The 20,001-nt window shown below is 38.6% G+C and overlaps 1 protein-coding gene and 1 long non-coding RNA gene across 35 annotated transcripts in view; one reads left to right on the top strand and one right to left on the bottom strand.

Annotated features, from left to right (window-relative positions):
* The window catches only part of TCF7L2 (transcription factor 7 like 2), a 227,746-nt gene that overhangs the window by 34,335 nt on the left and 173,410 nt on the right, over positions 1–20,001 (bottom strand). Inside the window, exon 1 of one of the 34 annotated variants that reach the window (XM_031955868.1) lies at positions 6,212–6,817. The exons of the other annotated variants lie outside the window; for them this stretch is intronic. Within the exon in view, the coding sequence (XP_031811728.1) occupies positions 6,212–6,334 (123 nt within the window). The 5' untranslated portion in view covers positions 6,335–6,817. Of the gene's footprint in view, positions 1–6,211; positions 6,818–20,001 lie in introns of those variants that run through there. 34 annotated transcript variants of the gene reach the window in all.
* LOC116421894 lies at positions 7,167–8,939 on the top strand. Its single transcript, XR_004232484.1, has 2 exons — positions 7,167–7,449; positions 8,350–8,939. It is a non-coding gene; the product is annotated as an uncharacterized LOC116421894 (long non-coding RNA).

Below are 20,001 nucleotides of genomic sequence, written 5' to 3'. Positions count from 1 at the left end.
CTAAAGAGAGGGTAAATGAAAAAGTCAAGGAAAGGAGAGCACAAAGTTTTTAGAAGAGTTTCAATTGTAATGAATGGGATTCATTGTATTTATATAGAGAGATGAAATCCAGGACAATATAATATTTGTCTAGACAATCTTCCCCAAACTGAAAGACATTTCAAGAATCTAGCTTTCCATATAGCTACATCCCAGTGACTTGACTCTCTATACCAGCACCAGCCAATTCATCCATTTACCAAGTTCCACCAGTACCAAACTAAAGCTCTCTGGCTCCCTCCTTCTCCCAATGGAATATCTGCATGAGATAAAAAGTAGTTTGGGCTAAGGATTTTCTTTCCTATTTTTTTTTTTGGGGAGAAGGATGGATGGAAAATGATAGTTATGGGCAAGTAAATAGGTGTGGAATTAAAGAACCTAGAATCTTAATGACCCTTTTAAATCGGATACATGTACTTCTGAAATTCTAGTGTTAAATCAGCTTAAAGTTGGATTGTGTTAAAGAAATATATTGCATGCGATCAGTATTAGGCTAACAAAAAAAAAAAAAAAGAAAATTAAAGAAAAATTAAAAGTCAGGTAAAAACTTAAAAAAAAAAAAAAAAGACAACACATTATCCTAATTTGATCATTATAAGACACATAATAGCCTATAGGCTTTTCCTCCCTTTTTTCTTTTTTTTAAATGCTACCTACCTGATTAAGCTGCTGCTCCCTAAACTTCCATTCCCTTTTCTTCATTAAGGTCTGTAGCTTTGAGCATTGAACATTTTAATTATAAAGGCCCTTTAACACTACACAATGCTTAAACTCTTCCCTTCCAAAGCATTCATCAAACCCCAGCACAGGGAAGACCTCCTTGACTGACCCTTGACCTTTCAAGGGTCCTTAAGCACTCAGTTTGACTGCCCCCTTGGAAGTTGCCATACCACCCTCATTGAGATACTACCCCCCCCCACACACACACACACCCATTCGGTACTATTTGTAATTTGGAACTTGGCAAGTAAGAGATTGATTAGGCCCTCAGAGCCCAGCCTCCTTACCTTCCCCAGCCCCCATCCACCTTCCCCTACTCTGGGCAGCCTAAAAGGAATGAAAGCTGGCCATTCACATCTCCACCTATTAATCAACAGACTTTGAAAACAAATGGAGCTATTGCTCCGCCCGTTCTCTCAGTTGGGCCCTCCTCTTCAATACTCCCCTATTGCTTTCCCTTTCTGCAGGAGAAAGATGGGGCCAGAAAGTGCCTTTATGAGCCCAGCACAATAAAACAAAAGCAGCACAGAGCAGCATTTGTCAGCCTTTTCCCCTCCTTGGGGTAGATGGGGAAGGTCTTCAGTGGTCTTGAATTACCAGGCCCTCCCAGGGACTGAATTCTGCATTAGTAAAGGGCACTATTCACTCCTGGTTTACATTAAAAATGGGTTTATAACTCATCTCCATGCGTTTTCCAGATGCCGTTTATTATGACTGCACAGAGGCCAATGGCGACTAGTAAAACATTAATAGATATTTCAAGTCACTGGAGCCGTGGGGGAGAGCTTCCAAAGCAGGGAGGAGGAGCAGTATGAGAAATGGAGCACCATTTCCTACCAGTAGGCAACCTTCCATAACTAACTGGAAGTCAATAGGAATATAGGAAAAAAGCATAATCCCTTACTATCCATGCCATCACTCAATAATAACTTTCAACTTCCATAGAGCTTCAAGAATAATACCAAGGAAAAGCCCTCACTTGTAAAATATTCCCAAGTCACCTGAGGAGAATTTCAACTAAACGATCTTCAAACTCCTCCATACTGCCCAATTATAACTTTTACTTCTCTACTTCTTTATTAGTGGAGAAAAGAAAGGAGAGAACTCCTAACTGGTTAAGCTGTGTCTTCCAAAAAGTTCGTCGATACCTCCCCAAAAAGATTCTCTTCCTTCTTAGAACTTTTTACTTGCTTCCTATTTCGAACCATCAAGTGACAGTGCTCAGTCTTTTCACAGTTTAATGTAGCTCTTTTCTGACTAAGCCCTTGCCCTAAGCTAACTGCTTATTGTTCCCTAGGACAAGACCTCCATTGATAACTACTGGCTCCCTGTTGAAAATACTAAAAAGGGGGGAAAGGGATGGGGTGGGAATAATAAACAAAAGATAGAAACTAGCACCCCTCCTTTTCATCTTGTACACACACACACACCCATACAGCCTGTACCCATTTCTAATATACTATCTCTCTTCTGGGGCCAATTTCTCACTCGTAGAAATTAGGAGGCTAGAGGGATAGAACTACATGCCAAAAATTCCAACCAAACACACCCAACCTCAGTCTGACGTTTTCCTTTTATCGTTCAAAACACACTTACAGACTGCAAGAGTTATCAATCCCAAAGTCAGAATTGTGATCACTTTTACCGATTTCAAGGGTACCCAGGATGCTGAGAAGACTGCTCGGTTTCCTGATTCTCTAAGTATTCTAATGCTAAGATAAGAAAATGCGGAAAGTACATCCAATTTAGATGGCCACAACAGAACGCAAATATTCCCCATGACTTTGACCAAATTTTGCCGATTCATCAGTTCTCATGAACCCACACAGACATTTTTAACATTCTTTCTCCGACAGAGTCGATTGGAGGGGGCAGGGAAAGCAGAAATGTGCAGTCAGTTTTTATACAAATTCTCATACTCATACACACCAGCAGAGCTAATAAACCAAGCACTTAGCACACTCCTATGTATCTTATATGCATACAATTAATATAGACACATATATACATACACGTGCATATGTGTATGTATATGGTATGTATGCAAAAACTCCTTTAGTACCATGTGAAACTGACTGTCACAGTGCATCTCTTTAAATAGCCAAAGGCTCAAACTCCTCTCACACGTTTCTTCCTAAACCTCAGAAGGGAAAGGGAAAATACCACCAAAAACCAATCTCACAATTAACCCACTGCCCAAAGCCGATGAAGACAGAAAAACGCTGAACATACCTCAATCAGGCTAAGCAGGGCTTTCATAGGCTCTTGAACAATTACTTCCTGCTAAGTTCATTAACCATAATTTATTTCTACTCCTTCTCATTTACTTTCCAATAAAAAAGAAAGCATCCTATTGTGTCACTCCCAGCTAACCTTCACGGCCCTTAGAACTTGATGCCTTTGCCTGAGTAAGCCAGATAGTGGCCTGGATGACTCTTGGCTTGTCCTGGTCTTGCCCGGTTTTTGGCTCTGGGGAGGAGCATACCCCAGCATCCCAATGTTTTAAATGTGGAATGAGTCTTGGGGGAGGATTGTCAAAAAGAAGAAAAGGACTTTATTCTCCCACCAGATTTTTCAATGCCCTAACACAAGTTTCACTAAGTAAATTCCGCCTGAACACAGTATAGTCATTTTCATTCCTAAATAGTGTAAGGAATTAGAAATCTCATTCCCACTGGGAAAATATTTCTCAGTAACTTTGAGATTTCTTAATTAAGGGATAACTTAATTGTACTTGTCTTGGGTTATGGAAATATTGGAAGGAGGGCGCACACAGCTCCCTCTAAAAAAAACTGGATATCTTTAAAATGGAGCAGGGAATCAATTCAACCAATTCGAGAAACCTAATGAAAGATTTTTATTTTTTAACTTTTCAAAGGCAAGTCCTTTAAAAAAAGAGAAAAATAAAAAAAATTCTCTCCCCAAATAATGGTTTTAATAAAATATTATATAATCTAAAATATAAGAGAGAAAACATTTCATCTTTCTGATTTGGGATAGGATAGGAAAAGTGACACTCACAATATCTCATATTTTTTATTCTACCTCATCTCAATTAGAATAAATTGCCAATGTATTACCAGCTTTGTTGAGATGAGTAAGTCTTTTCCTCCAGTATGTATCACCACCGTCCAACAGTGGGTCAAAATAATAGCTTTACCCTAGAGGTTGGTAAGTGCATTGATATAACAATTATTTTGTAGAAGTCCTATCATATATCATGTGAATTTTCTCACCTATAAAAGGACAGAGCAACTTACTGAGGGTCAGAGAGGAAGTAGACAGGATAGGGTGGGGTGAGGAGAAGAAATTACTTTTAATGTATATAATAACTATCAATATTGGCATGGGGATAAGATGGAAAGGGAAAGAGGAAAGGAAGGAGAGAAGGAAGGAGAGGAGGGAAGGAAGGGGAAGGAAGGGGAAGGAAGGAGAAGGAAGGGGAAGGAAGGGGAAGGAAGGGGAAGGAAGGAGAAGGAAGGAGAAGGAAGGAGAAGGAAGGAGAAGGAAGGAGAAGGAAGGAGAAGGAAGGAGAAGGAAGGAGAAGGAAGGAAGGAAGGAAGGAAGGAAGGAAGGAAGGAAGGAAGGAAGGAAGGAAGGAAGGAAGGACATTGTGTGTTTGGAGCCACTAAATAATGAAATTACGTTGGAAAAACAATCTTTCTTCCTCTCTGTAATGTAACCTAGAAATTTTAGCAAACACATGAAAATGATGCAAGCAAATAGTGAATTAAAGTTAGTTCCGTTTTAAAATATACACATGCACATACACAGAAATATAGAAAAGAATATTACAAATATTTGCAGAAGTGCGCAATCTGGAGAACATGTCAGGATTTCAACACATTCCAAAATACTACCCAAAGAAAGAACTTTATGACACCCATCAGCCAGGGACCCCCCGGTTCAATCTACAAAGCGGAGGTTTCCCTAAGAATACAGTGTTGCAGAGTCTGCTGAATTTAGAAAATGTATATGTAGAAGCATGTTGTGACAGAGCAAAGATTGTAATATCTGTATAGTTTTTTGAGTCAGGAATTTACCCTTTCAAGTAGCTTCTTTCCATATAACTAACTCAGAACAGAAATAGAATAATTAATTTCAACAACACAATTAAACACAAACTAAGCAAGTCATTTAACAGACAAATGTAAAGGCCTGAAATAATCCAAAATCCTTAAAAGGAAAAACACCTATTAAAGGAGAAACTTAGGAAACATTGTCTATACATATTTGTAATCTCTCTCACACAATTTAGGATTTATACATGATCAGTTTCACGGGATACTTCATGCTGTCAAGGAAAAAATACCAAGACACTTTTTTGGTCATTCCTGTACGGTTGAATAGAGGATTATACTCTCACATTTAAACAGTGGAGCAAATCATTAAAAACCACAGAATTGAAAGAACATTCCCACACCCCTCAAACATCCCTATTTCATACCAGTTTGAAGATATGATCGATGTAAACATTTTGATCATTGACAGGATTCCCACACATTGAAAACAATTAAGCAAATGCCTCTGGCTTCAAAGGGACAACAACCTAAAAGCCTGGGCCAGCCAAGTGGTTGGTCACTGCAGTTGGAAAGGACACTGTAATTTCTCCCCAAAGCAGAAGTGGGATTGCAAAGAAGGGCTTTTTTCCCTAATCATTAACAGCACAATGGGCTGTCATCAGTTTCTTCCTCAGGTTTCTAAAACAAATCACACATTCTGTATTTTATGAATTGAGAGAGCACGAACACCAGAAGCAAGACTGAACCACTAAAAGCCTGCATCTAAATTTGGAGGTTTAAAATAAACACAATTAAAGATAGAATAACAGAAAGCTAGCATAAAATATGAACAAGCAGACACAGTTTACACAAATCCTACTACCGGAAAAGCTACTTGCTTGGAAATAGGTTAAGTTTAAAAAGCAAGCTATCTGTGAAGAAGTGTCATTTTTGTGTCTCCTCCATGCCCTCCCCCGCCTCACCTAAGCCCTATATACCACACCTCCAGCCCACTCTGGTTGGGGAAAAGAGGGAAAAAAAAAATCAGCTTTATAGAAAGCCCCAACAAAAATACCCGCTTTTGGAGTGGGGCTCGGCTTTATTTGGGAAGGTAAACTAACTAGATTCACATTGTGGTAGAAATGTAAGTACTGGGACTTAAGACAAGCTTTTTAAAAATAGAAAAGAAATAAAGGAAAAACTGTTCCCCTCAAAGTGTATGTCAAATATACAGAGCATAAGGTCACAGCTTGAGATGACCGCTTTGTCCTTTCTTTCCCCCTTTTTTGGGGGGAGGAGAGGAAAAGGGGGGGCTTACATCCACCAGAATAACAACAAAAAGTCACAAGGGAAGTTCAATGGTCAGGACTGAAAAGGGTGTTCAGACCCACAGATTCTCTCTCTCACACACACACACATACATACACACAATGCTACTCAGCGCTACTCACCCAGCAATTCAAATTGAGGTGCCAACAGCCCAACTGCTGGAATAGAGAGAACCCAGAAGCTACTGCAGCTCCTTTCCCACTCAAATCTTCCATCCCCACTAAAATTGCATCCCTCGGGTACATAACAGCTTTGGCTTTCCTTCCCTTTACCTCAAAAACTTTTGCTGCACCTTCAAGATGCGGATTGTGCCAGTTTTCGTTTTTTGGTTTTTTTTTTTTAACTTTTCTTTTTTGTCTATTATTTTTCTTAAAGCTTTTCTCACCTTTTTTTCCCCCTCCCGCCTTCCCCTCCCTTCCCACCTTTCACTTAAAGTACTGAAAAAAGCATCTTGAAAGATCAAGATGTCTCCAATTTTGGGGCCTGGTATATTCTGAATGCTCAAAATCCACTGTCATGTTGCCTAGAAAAGAAAAGTGTTTTAGTCCTTTCTTTTTCCTTTTCCCTAAAGTGTAGCCGAGGTTTGCTGGTTGCAGCAAAAACGAGTGGAGAGAAGCCTCTTCTGGTTCCCTAATCTTTACCACTTTGGGAGCCTTTGAGGGGGAACAGGCCTATTTTTTCCTGCCTGCTCAGGGCACCCAGGAAAAGTCCCCCCTCCCTCACTCTCCTGTTACCTTGGGCAGCAGTGACAGTGCTACCGAAGCACAGGAACTACCTAAGAGTAGGCAGGTGATACTGGCCAGCCATAAGGGAGCATGATCAACTAAGTGTACCAAGTAGTCATTTTATCAGGAAGAGTGTCAGGTCTCGCAAAACAAATATCTTTGGGAAAGAGCCGACAGGGAACAAATGGGGTGGGGGAAGGGTATATTTTCTCGTCACACGGACACAGAGGGGACACTTTGCAGGGCCTGACTTAGCTCTGGTTCTCCCTTACTAAACACCCATTGCCTTAACGGTTTTTAACTGACCTCCCTGACTAAGCTTTAACGGTTTTTAACTGACCTCTCTGGAAAAGACACAACCAGAAGAGTTTGAGTCTTCTGTGTTCACTGGAATTCCAACAGCCAGAGTACCTGATCACTTTTCAACAGCTATTGTATTTTTGCAAGTTTTCTCAGGGACACACACACACACACAAAAAAGTGGGAGACGGGTGCACAGGCCATCAGAGAATCCTCTCAACCCAACTTACTGCTTCCTACTCCTTATCAATGACACGCGGATAGATTTTTACTTAATTTGACCTGGCTAGTTCAGACAACACACAAGAAATATAGCGTCAATTCTCTTTTACAAGGTAGGAGACCTAATGATGGGATAAAAGTGACTGTCATCCTAAGTCCTCCTAACCCTACTCCCAATGCTATAAAAAGTGTTAGGAACCCATGGTCCCCTCCCCCATCCCACCAAAAAAAAAAAAAGGGGGGGGTGCTTTATACAGGTAGATTATACAGGTAGTGAAAATACCACTGCCACATAGGATTTGCACCTATCTTGCTAGAAGCAAAAGCAATTGCAAAGATTTATTTTCTTCTGGCTGCCACTACCACTGACACAAGGAAGATGTTTTTAATTTGGAAAACTGACTGCTATACTCCTTATCTCCAAACACACAGAATTGTTTACATGACATATGCTTTTAAACAATCTCTTAATATACCAAACAAGTTTATAACCTCTTCCTCCCCAACACGCACGCACACACACACACACACACACACACACACACCCCAAAACAAAAAAAGGTTGGGAAGGGTTTAAGGATAATAATAAATGAGGGAATTCTTCATCCTCTTTATTTAAAAAAAAAAAAAAAAAAAAAAAGCCTCCCCTCTCTCCCCTTTTCTGTACTTATCTGGCCTTCCTGTGTAAGTGTCACGCAGCAATCTTTAAGGCCCTTAATACCAAAACAAAACCCTGCTATTTCCCCTTACATGGTAGTAACAAAAGCAATGAGACTCCGGCTTGACAAGTAAAAAGCCCCAACAACACGGCAGCTAATTGCCTTCCCTCCCTCTATTCACAAGGACCACCACACTGCATCGCCTGCCTTTGTCACCCGGGCAATTTCTTAAGTAAACTGCAAGTTCTCTCCCTGGTGATGGACAGTTCCCAATCATTTAGTAACAATAACTTATAAAGTGCAGTAACTCTAGGACTAGGACTAAGAATTTATTTTTTTTGGCTTTTTCAAAAGAAAGGCTAAATGGAGACCACAAGATGAGTCAACACCACGGGGAAAAAAAAAGTGATGAAGATGAAAAAAAAGCAGTTGATTAATCTCTGAATTTTTTCCAACTCACTCCTCCCAGGAAACTAAAGGCAATTGATAAGTAGCCTATCCTTTTAGTTCAAATTACGCCACTACAACTTCTCCAACTCTACACAGGTCAGCCAAAGGGGGGGAAAAAAAAGTACTGCTAATTAACAGGTTCTGCCAAACTTTGTGTGTGTGTGTATTTTTATTTTTAAAACGGAACCATCAGTAGTTGCAAGGTCTCCCCAAAACAGATCCACTAACTTCTCTTCCCTTTTAGTATGAAATTGCAATCCATCACTGGAGAGGAGGGGGGTGTGGGAGAGATCATGGAGGGGGTGAAAGAGGAAGGCTGGGAAGACCAAACTAGAACTTTGGTTTTACATCACATATTCCCTAATCCGGAACACAGCCATTCCCCTTGATGTTGAATGTTTGGGGAGCTTGATTGTTTGTTTGTTTTTTATTGTTGTGGGTTCTTTTAAGAGATTTCTGAGAAAAGGGGTCAACGGATATGGGGATATTATATGTGACCAAGAGAAAAATACATCTGTTTCACTAAAAACTTTGGGAATGGGAAGGGATGTGAAGGAAGACTCCGTTCCTGTAGCCCTGTGGGGGATATTAACCCAAAGCCCACACGATCCTTCATCTCTAAATTATAAATCATAAAAGCACATTTCCCGTGTCACCGAGTTAAGTTTCTAAATCAAAAGGGATCCGGATAGAATTTTTTTGAAAAGAAAAAAACAAGGAAAGTCAGACCTCCACTCTAGCGGGCACCCCAGCAGTCAGAAGTACATCCATCTCTTAAGTTATTTAAAACTGACCAAGAACATCCCCAGCCCAGAAGCCACTAGCATGCAAGAGAAATGCACAAACACCGAAGTAGGGAGAAGTGGACCCGAAGCAAATGCAAAGGATGGCTATTGTTCGCTGGGAAGGGTAGCTTACCATTTACAACGGTTTTAATCGGGCTCCTTCACGCTGCCTGGTTTCAAGCATGCTGCCGTTGGGTATATTACCGTACTTACATGGATGTGCAATCACATTGGTGCTGGGCTGCTCCACCGGAGGGCAGCACCCACCCTACACCATTCACAACTGAGCTGCACTGAACAGATAAACACAGCAGCCAGACACACAACACCAGCTCTTCAGCCAAGATGCTCAAGTACAGTTCCATTCATAGAATTATCTCGCTTGATAGGGAAGAACACAATAACTCCAATCCCCCCCCCATTCAATAACAATCCACCCGAGGGGGGAGGACGGAGGGGGGGAAGAGAAGCTCTTTTCCCAACCCCCGGAATTCAGTCAAAAGAACAAAGACTGATATTTTGTTTGCCGACTTGGCAAACATAAAGGCAATTTCAATACTCCAAAGAAGTTCACCTAAGTTGGTGAAAGTAGTGCTTTGCAGTTCTCCAGTGAAATTAAGCTTTAATAGCTATTTGATGCTACTCAGAGAAGGGGGAGAAAGTATTTGAATCTGGAATAAAGTTAGAGGACTACTCCGCTCTAAGTTTTTGGTTTTGGTTTTTTTTTTTTTTCCCCTTTCTTTCTTGCCAGCCAGAACTGCCCTCGGAAATCCTGGACAATATCCACAGCTTAGTTATTAATCTTGTTGAATTATTATTAGTTTTAAGGAAAAACAAAAACAGACTGTAAAAAAAAAGCCCCCATATGGAAAAAAAATCAGAACCATTTAACTGTATAAAAAATTGTCCTAGCTAAGTTTAAAAAAAAAAAACCCACAGAAACTTGTGGATGTGTTCCTTTAAAGCAAATGGTCCTAACACATATTAAACCACCGCTGCGAGTCTTCTAAGCATAGTAGGAAAAAATGACTATTGATCTTCAAATAGCGATAATTGAAAAGATCAAAAAGATTAAACAAAATCAAGAATGTGCTGACTTACCATGCTATGCTTTTTTTGTTGCAACTTTGTAGAAATTTCACTCAAAGAAACTGCATCAGAGGTGTCAAATTTTTTAGCGGACTGTGATCGTATTATTTCCGCAGCCCTGCCTTCCAATGCTTCAGAACTTTTTCCCCTTTCTCTTTTTTGTTTGTGGTACCTAGCTTTTTGCTATAGACTTTAAAAGCCTTCAGCTCAGCAAACCAGCACAAATTATCTTGCCACCTTGCACAGCTCTGATGCTTTGGCCGCTAACTTTGGAAGGCCCTTTACTACCGCATCAAAATTAGCATTGTCAAAGCAGTTAATGAATATTAATATTGTATTTGTCATTGGAGCCGGCCCGTTGCTGAACTCCGAGTCATCCATCAGGGACAAGATTAAGAACACAATTATTTCTGACTGACAGGGACCAAATCTGCTAGAATTTTTTTTTAAACAATTCGGGGGGAAAAAAAACCCACAATATCATCATCTTAAGGTGTCTCCCAAGAGACTGGGAACCAGATTAATACGCTTTTAATGAAGTAGAGATCATTATGTATGAAGGCAAAGGGAAAAAAAAAAAAAAAAAAGATGTACTATTCAAGCTATTTAGTTATGGTGTGGCTAGAAAAAAAATTTTTTTAATGCAGATGGCATATCTTTTTCGACAGCTGTCCAGATTTTATTCATAGTGTTCTAAGAGAAAAGACTTTTTCTGAAATCTTTCTCTTTTAAAAAAAAAAAGTGAAGAAGAAGAACAGAGAAGGAGCAATTCGTCCCATCTGGGATAATTTTCCATGTCTTCACTTTCACTGTCGGCAGCACGGTAAATAATTCCTACACAAATTTGACAAGAAACACCTTCATCAGCTACAGCTCCTTCCACCCCTATTCCCCAGATTCCAAGCACTGTCTCTCTCACTTTATTCAGGATGAACCATTACATTTACAGAAACTCTTAAATTCCCTTTAACAGTGACATCTTTCTGTAATAAACACAGAGGCAACAGCATACTCTTAAAAACACACCCATACACAAGCAGCAGATATCAAGTTCCTTGAAAAAAACAGAGTAGCTAGCACAATATTAGGAGCTAAGATTTTCTAATTTCAGATATAACCAGTCTAAATATATGTTGGTTTCAGTTGTGTTCTTTAAAAAAAAAAATTAAACTAACTGTATATTAGATCCAAAAGGAGAAACTGGCTGGATAACAGAAATATATGCGAGAAATTATTAAAGCCTGATCCTTTTCTTTTCAAAACAGGATGAATAAAAGGAATGAAGTCCAAAAGCTTGAGCTTACCTGATAGAACCAATTTATTTGAAATCACCAAGTTCATTTCAACACATATATGTCACCTACACCTATATTATGTATAACTACAGAAAGATAAATATCTAGACAAATAAGAGATATATCTGGCTATAGCTATTTCTTGGACCTTTTTGAAATGACTTGCTTTCCTGTCTTGTTTCATATCAATTGTCTTCGAGATGATTTTTCTCTCTCTCTTCCCCCCTTCATATTTTAAATGTGGTAAAAGGGGAGAAATAAAAGGGATAAAATGGCAGATGTGATGGTTAATCTACCCAATGAATCGCGGGGGTCTAGCTAAAGCCGTAATGGCCACTGCGCTAATCTACAACACCCACTGACCACCCCACCACTGGCCTTCTAATACCATTATCAACCCTTAGATGAGCATTCTAAATTAGAGTTTTGTTCGAAAAGGGTGTGAATCTGACCTCCGGTGTTAGGGAGCCGCTGCTGTACATACACAGATGGCAAAGTTCTTATGAAGACACTACCTCTTTCTGGGCACCCCCCCCCCATAAAAGGCTTCTACTTGATGTTTCTCAAGATTAGCATCATTTTGTTGAACTACGATTCTCCCCACCCACATATTCCCCAATCCCCTCCTGCCACAGCCACCAAAACTGCCAACCACTATCATCACACCATTGTATATCCTTATTTGTCATAAGGACCTATGCAAGACACATAACAAAGATCCCTTCTAAACAAACAAATTTTTAAAAAATGATACTTTGCCCTTTAACCCAACTTTGTATACTCTCTCAAACAGAGAGAGAGAGAGAGAGAGAGAGAGAGAGAGAGAGAGAGAGAGAAAGAGAAAGAATTTACCACTGTTGGTTTTCTTATGTCCAAGAAAACTTTGGGGGCATTATAAAAAGCCATCACTTGTAATATCAAAAAGCATGATACAAATTCACTTTTAGCAGAAGAGAGATAGACAGTACCCAGAAACTAGGGACTCTCAACCTTTCCACTTAGGTGTCCAAGCTGTGAATTAAAAAAAAAAAGAGAGAGAGGGAGGGAGGGTACGGGGAAGTATGTTCTGAGGCTTTAGCTAAGTTTTTGGGAGACAGTTTTTTCCTTTCATTATTTTATTAGAATATAAAAAACCTAACTTCTAATATATTCTTGTCACGTGGGATTATTTAATAGAAGATTTATGATTCCACAGAATTTTAAAACACAAAGTAGGAAAAAAAAAAAATCCCTGTCAATGTCAACAGGAAAGAAGAGAAGGAGAGATGGACGGACGGACGGAAGGAAGGAAGCAAAGGAAGGAAAGAAAAAAGGGGCGAGCTTCAGTGACCCTGATTTTTTACAAGAGAGACTATTGAGGGGGGTTGAGTACTATTTTTTCTTTTTTGTTGTTGTTGCTTATATTTATTTTTATGACACTGAGTATCCCATTAAGATATAAAATCTTCCATATACAGCAATAGTCCTGAGACTATTGAAACACCAAATACCTTCCTTCTATATAATTAAAGTTTATTAATATAAGGACTTCTTGTCTCTTTATTTATGCTTTTCTGATTTCGGTTCGGACAGGACTTTCCATTTCACTGCTATACATCATTGTGTACCTCTTTATCATAGTTGTTAATGGGCTGCTTCTCTCTCTCTCTCTCTCTCTCTCTCTGCTTCCCCAGCACGACCGCATCAGCACTAGTATCAAATTAACTCTCCGACTTTGAAACTTATTGATCTGCTATTAAGACACCAGTGAACTTGATGAAATGAGTGCTGTAGGTTCAGTCATGACTTCAAAGTCTAGCACAGCCACATAAAACAAGCGCCTTTGATCCTAACTCCGATCTGCTGAGGGTTTAAAGCCAGTTCTCCCTAAGCTGCCCTTCACACTCATCATGTCTGATGTCTTACCAAGTAGTGACTTGATAGTGTTAATAATGCAAATTTTAGCAAATGATTTTTACAATGGCAAAATTAATTATGGGAATTTAGGCTTCTTTCAGTTAAAGTACCCTCCCCTCTAAAAAATAATGGGAACAATTAGAACCACAGAGGGAAACTATATGCCCAGATTGCTCCTCCAACTTAAGACCCTTGTGATTTCCACTTCTTCAGCATTCCTTTTTGCTGCTAAAACTGAAATGATTTATTGCAAATTAACTATCATATGGCTTCAGATGACCAGTAAGAATTTTGTTCATTTGGTTCTATTCCATACTAGTTAGATATTATTGGACAGAAAAAGCTTCCTCTTAATAATAATCTTTCCAGCATTTCCACAACACCACAAATTTCTTTTTATTTAGTTCCTTTTTCATTATACTTCACCAAATTTTCAGAATCACATATTCTTCATCACTAAATATGTAATTGTGAATGAATATAGAAGTCAACTTGTAAAATAATCAGCTAGTTTTGATTTTTAATATGAAATCAGAGTAAATCAGAGTATAGTCTTAACAATTGCTAAAAATCTATATAACCTGATGCAATTTTAAAAACAAAAATATGTATTATTTAAAAATCATATTTATAAACTTTATATAATTAGAAAATAGTTTGTATTTATAATTTGTTTGTCTAAAACCACTATAAGTTAAATTTTTTTCCTTGAAGAAGGGAACACCTAATTATGGAATTAATTGACATAAGTTTTTAACAAAATTCATTCCTAAATTTGAAGTTTGAAATTACCATTAAAATTTGTAACTTTTAAGAAAATATAGAAAAAAAATTAAACTTTTTTTTTAATACTCCAATGATCTGATGAGCAATCCCATTTGGGGAACTTATATTTTCCCTTTTTTACATAGTTGGGTTTTGGCAGAAGAATACTAATGGTTTGAATTGAAATTGGATGACATCAAAGAAAAATTTCTATATCTCTTTTGATTTACAGTATATCATATTGTTTTATTATTGCTATTCTGAATCATTCCACAAATAAAATAAAGAAATTCTCTCAGTGGATCTTTACTCCCATCCATTTAATTCTGAGATTCAAAACATGGCGGTAATGTAGCATTCCCTACCCCCACTCCTCTGTCCCTCCATTTCTTCCCTACCCCCCCCCCCCAAAAAAAACCTTTTAAAAACCCATACTTTAATAAATGTCTTCAAATCAGGAATTTTTTTGATAGTCTAATCAATGTATTTTCCCAATTTTACTTTTAACAATCAAATTTAGGTGGCATTATGTATTGTGTTTATGCTTTTCCCCTTGAATGTTGATACTCACTTAACCTACTTGCAAATTCTAAAGAAGTCAACACTTGATTGTGATAACGTTCAAAAGAATTTCCTCTGCCACTAGCACAGGAAAAAAAAACTTTCACCAATTAGTGCAGGAAAAAAGGAGGGAAAAGGCACAGTGCTGGCGCTCAAAGAGCCAGGCCTTGCGGCAAATCTGTCATGTCGAGAGGATTGATCAACAGGACGGCGATTTCTAATGGCATGTTGTCATGAAGAGTCAGCCACAGGGAGCCACCTGCTTTGCTCCTCATAGACAGCTAGGGAAAGGAAGGAAGGAAGAAGGGTGAGAGGGGAGGGGGAAGAGAGGGATGGCTTTCCACATCTTTCCCCACCAGTTCTCTTTTGCTAACAATTTTGGTAAAGGTTTCATGATTTTTCATTCAGTTGAAATATGTCAAGTCTCCGATCATATTACCCTGCCTTTAAGATTACAGTGGGTTGAAAGCTGACTTTTCTCTTAATTCGCCCCCCGTTTTTTCCTTTGAGAAAGGGGACTGGGGCATCTATTGCACCCTCCTCCTTCCCCAACCAAGTATTTCTCAGATCAGAAGACACATCTATTATCATCCAAAATCAACATGGATCATTCTAGCTTAATATAAATGAGAGAGAAAGAGAGAGAGAGAGAGAGAGAGAGAGAGAGAGAGAGAGAGAGAGAGAGAGAGAGAGAATATATATGAATGTAAATGGAATTGCCATTGGCCTCATAGGCCATGGCGCTTTGTCTAGCTGAGGAAGAGTTTAGCGAGGGAACCTTTGTATGCCCTAATCTAGTCCACTCTAATCTAATCTACCTTCAATGGTACTGAAAGCTGGAGCTAATAGTTTTGTGTTGTTTATCCATTTTCTTGTGCTTGATGTGACTCAATATTCTACAACAATCTCAAACTTACCCTTGAAATGGAACGTATCCTTTTTCAGGCAACCAAGACTGATTATTGTTACTCAAAAGAAAGGACATCTTCATTTTTTATTCCTACCCCATGATTTGCAGTTACCTTAAATAGCGGGGTACATAAAATGTGAATGCAAAGATACTCTAGAGCAATTGAATGAAAGATATTCAAGCCCTCAAGAGAGATATTTGGGAAAGACAAAATTAGGACATAAAACAGAGAGATGGGGTACAGTATACCTACTCCCGAGATGTTGGTTATGGTTTGGTTGACACATACAAAAGATGGCAACACGCACAAAAAGATCTTGCTTCACTCTCCATGGTTCCTTGAAGGGGTTCAAAACATAATTGTGACAATATCATTTCTGATAATTTTAACCACACAAACACACTCGCCCCTCCCTGTCCTATGTACCAAAGGGAAAAAAGTCAAATAAAAGTTAAAGAACTTTTAAGTTCATGAAATCAAACCCCACTTGGCATGCAAATCACGTACTGTAACCTTTTATCGGCGGAGCCTCTGGTCTCATCAGTCGATGAAATTCTCAGCCCGCGGCAACAGCTTAGCCGAGGGACACAGACCAATGAGAAAATATTCATTGTGTTAGCATTTCAAATGGCGAGAAAGGAAGAAGAAGCGCTAACTGATCACTGCCCGTGGAATTAATTGGATATTCCAAGAATAATGTCTCTCACTGAAGATCCTTGGAGGCCAAGCGCTGGTAGAGACCACATTTTGTGCAGTGTCTTCAAAAAGAGACCGCTTGGGGGTACTGGACATATTAGGGTTTTAGCGCATTTCCCTAAAGGCCAGAAAATAATCAGATGCACTGAACCAAAATCAACTAATCCATTCCATAATTATACACCCCAATCCAATAAACTTTGTCACATTACTGGAAAATTAAACTATTATATTGAGACCTTCTAGCATGTTCCAAAAATGAAAAAAGAAAGAAAGAAAACAGTCCTTTATTTTAAAGGGGAGAACGACTGGTGAGTCATCATTTTAAAGGGGAAAAATGTGGAATAAAACTTTTCTTATTATTCCTTGCGCCCCATACCTCTCTCTTCTCCATCACCCCCCACCACCATCACCACCAAGTTGTAGCCTTCTGTTCTGCTCAGGGCATTCCCGGGTGCCACACGGCTTCTGTTCTTTATTGCAAGAGGGATTTGCGCCTGAGCTTTATCACACAGAACCCAAGCATATGCAATGACCCTGACCGATATTAGGATATCTTTCCTTAAGACACATCTTAATCTAACCTTTTTAAGACTCTTTTGCTTTCAAACTCAAAACAGCATAAAAAATAAGCATTGTTGGTGGCAATGGGAGACTGAACCAAGGCTTTGGCTGGACCCAAAGCAGTCGCCCCCTGGATAAACAGCTGCTGATGCAACTAAAATAAGCGCCAGAGACCAAAAGGTAGGTGGGGGGTTGGGGGGTGTGTGTGAAAAAATGAGATTAGGAACCTTCCCAAATGTTCCATCTCTCCTATCGACCACTGGCCTAGCGTGAGGTGTCAATTTTGACTCCAAAGAGAGCACACGAATTCGCAGCGGTCCCATTATGCGGTCTCTGCTCTCATTGTAAATTCTGTCAACGAAGTCAATCTTATTAACTTCCGCACTGGTTCACACATGACATTTTCTTCAATTTTCTTGCTGACATCAAAAACATCAATTAGCAGCCCGAAAATAGGAAGGAACGAATGACAGAGCCTGATAACGTCAACTATTTGAAGCCAAGGGTAAATCTATTCTCCAGTTCTGAATGCGTTCATTACAATTGCTTTTTCAAAGAAGACCTCCAAATAGCAAAGAAAATTAAATTTATCATCTAGAAATGCCTAGAAATTGTTTTTTTAATCCTATGTCTATCTCTCCATCCCAGAGCGTAACACAAAGTATCGCAATTGAGTTTTATGATAACATGCCACAACTTTAATAGAAAGTTTATAAAATATGCAGCCTTGACCACACTTCCTATCACATAACGGCTGGAAGGGTTGAAAACATTTGCCCGACAGATTGCAGCATTGCCTTGTCTATTCCATCAGTTTTGGAGACTGCTGATGCGTACGTACACACAACTGCCTAGAGGAAAGAAAAGATGACTACTCTGGGTGGGGAGCTCAGTAGCCAAGAGATGTTATAGAAGAACATCACCCACTGACAAGATGGAAACTGCCCCCACCAACAACTTCTCAAGAGCAAATCCAACTTCCATTACTGTGAAAATCAAAAAAAGAACATTAGATCTACAGTCAAACCAAATGTGTGGTCCAGACTAAGAATATATGGTCTCACCTGCTCTCATCTAATTATTACCCATTCCACCTTAATTAATCTTTCCTTCTGACATAAAATTTAAAAAAAAAAAATTTTTTTTAACTAAAAATCCTCCCCCACCAACCAAAAATAAAAATATCACAAATAAATACTGCGCCCCAATTGCTAGAGCCAGCCCAGGGCATTTGGAAATCAAAGTTTAATGAGGGCTAAAAAAGCATAGCATGGTAAGGTAAACTTGAGTTTTGCCACCTTGAAAGAACATTTTATTTATGTATCTGCCTAGCTCTCTATTTATATTTGCTGGCTTATTTGTTTGTTTGTTTATTTATTTATTGGGGTGGGGTAGGGGTGGAGAGGGACACCGTTGTGTCCGCTTTGTGAGACAACCACTTCACGCTTGTATTACATCTCCTAGGGAGCGAATGAAAGCAAGTTCGGTGGCTCCCAAAGACGCTCACTCGGACTTAATACAAACAGAAAGAACAGCTACACCCTGATAAACAGATCACATTCCTTTAGCCCATTGATTTTTTGATCTTTTGACATTTTTTAGTTGCTTCATTCCCTTCCTTGTCTTTTCTTCAATGTCACAAAAGACAAAAATGTCTAAACAATTGATGGCAGAGATATCTATTAGCTGTCAGATCGCTGTTTTCCCGGCACTGACTAAGAGTACCAAACAGAATGCCGAGAACTGGTAAGATGACAAATTATGATTTTTTTTTTTAAAAACAAATGGGAGTGATCATTTTTGAATTACTTGCCTTTTTTTTCTAACCAACGAAAACATGCTGGGGGAGGGGGTAAAGAAAAAAATACCCACTGAATCAGTTTCTGTAATTTCCATTAGGTGGATATGTTTGCTGGAAAAGAGAGATGGAAAAAAGCCCTTCAAGCGACACTCGGATGACTAATGTATTTTAGATTCAAGCATCAGAGAATAGCAAATGGTATTTTCTTGTGATTTTATTTTCCCCTTGAGAACTACATCAATAGTATAAGTGCTACATTGATAAAAAACAAAACAAAACAAATTATTCTATTTTGAAATGAAAGATTAGAAAAGATTGAACTGAAGTCTCTAAAGTTATGTTATTTTATTTTACTTTTATTTTACCCTTAAGGAAAACCATGGTCATTTATTCAAAGAAAAGAAATTGTAAATTTAGCCAGAGTCAAAACTTCCTCAAAAAGGAAAATGAATAATGTCCTAACAGGTCCTTTTTCAAAGTGTTTCCAAACAGGTTATTCCCTATGCTTTAATTCAGATGAACGTGTCACATTAGTGTAATTTTGGAGACCAGATCCCAAAGATTCATTGCACACCATGCCTTCTTTCAAATACAATAATCAAAGATTTATATACAGGCGGCAAAAACTCGGCACTTAGATTTGAAGAGATTAATGATGTTGACTTAACTAAGCAAAGCAACTTGGACTCCCCACTTTCCAAACAGATTCTTTTGTATGTGGTAATTATGACAACATGAGAATAAAAGCATTTGGCTTAAAATGTATTGCTTTAAAAGAACCGTTTGAGGAAAAATCTGTCTTAACCCCTTTCGGAAACATTGCCCCTAATTTATGGAAAGCACATAGCAGAAACATGGGGGTAGCAGGAAAAACAGTTTCACTTATGTCTTACAGATGCATTAACCTTAAATATAGTTTCAACTCAAAAAGAAGGAAATGGGGTAATGCTAGCTAAAACTGGACAGAGCACATCTGGACTTTCTACCACCTTCTTTTGATTTTTCTGGATTTTTTTTTAAAAAGCTGAATTTTTGGTAAAGAGCAAAATTTAAAAATCATTTGAGGATTAGCTCTTTAAACTGTCGCAGTGCAAAGAAAAAATATCTAATAATATGTTCTATTTAGATTATCTACAAAAACATATGATTATTTTAACTGTGTACTAAAAAGCAGTGTTTTTAAATAAAAAGAT

The sequence above is a fragment of the Sarcophilus harrisii genome, chromosome 2 (assembly GCF_902635505.1).
Source record: "Sarcophilus harrisii chromosome 2, mSarHar1.11, whole genome shotgun sequence".
In the NCBI taxonomy this organism is placed as follows: domain Eukaryota; kingdom Metazoa; phylum Chordata; class Mammalia; order Dasyuromorphia; family Dasyuridae; genus Sarcophilus; species Sarcophilus harrisii.
The sequence above is the reverse complement of the archived record's forward strand: the minus strand, read 5'-3'. Positions and strand labels throughout refer to the sequence as shown.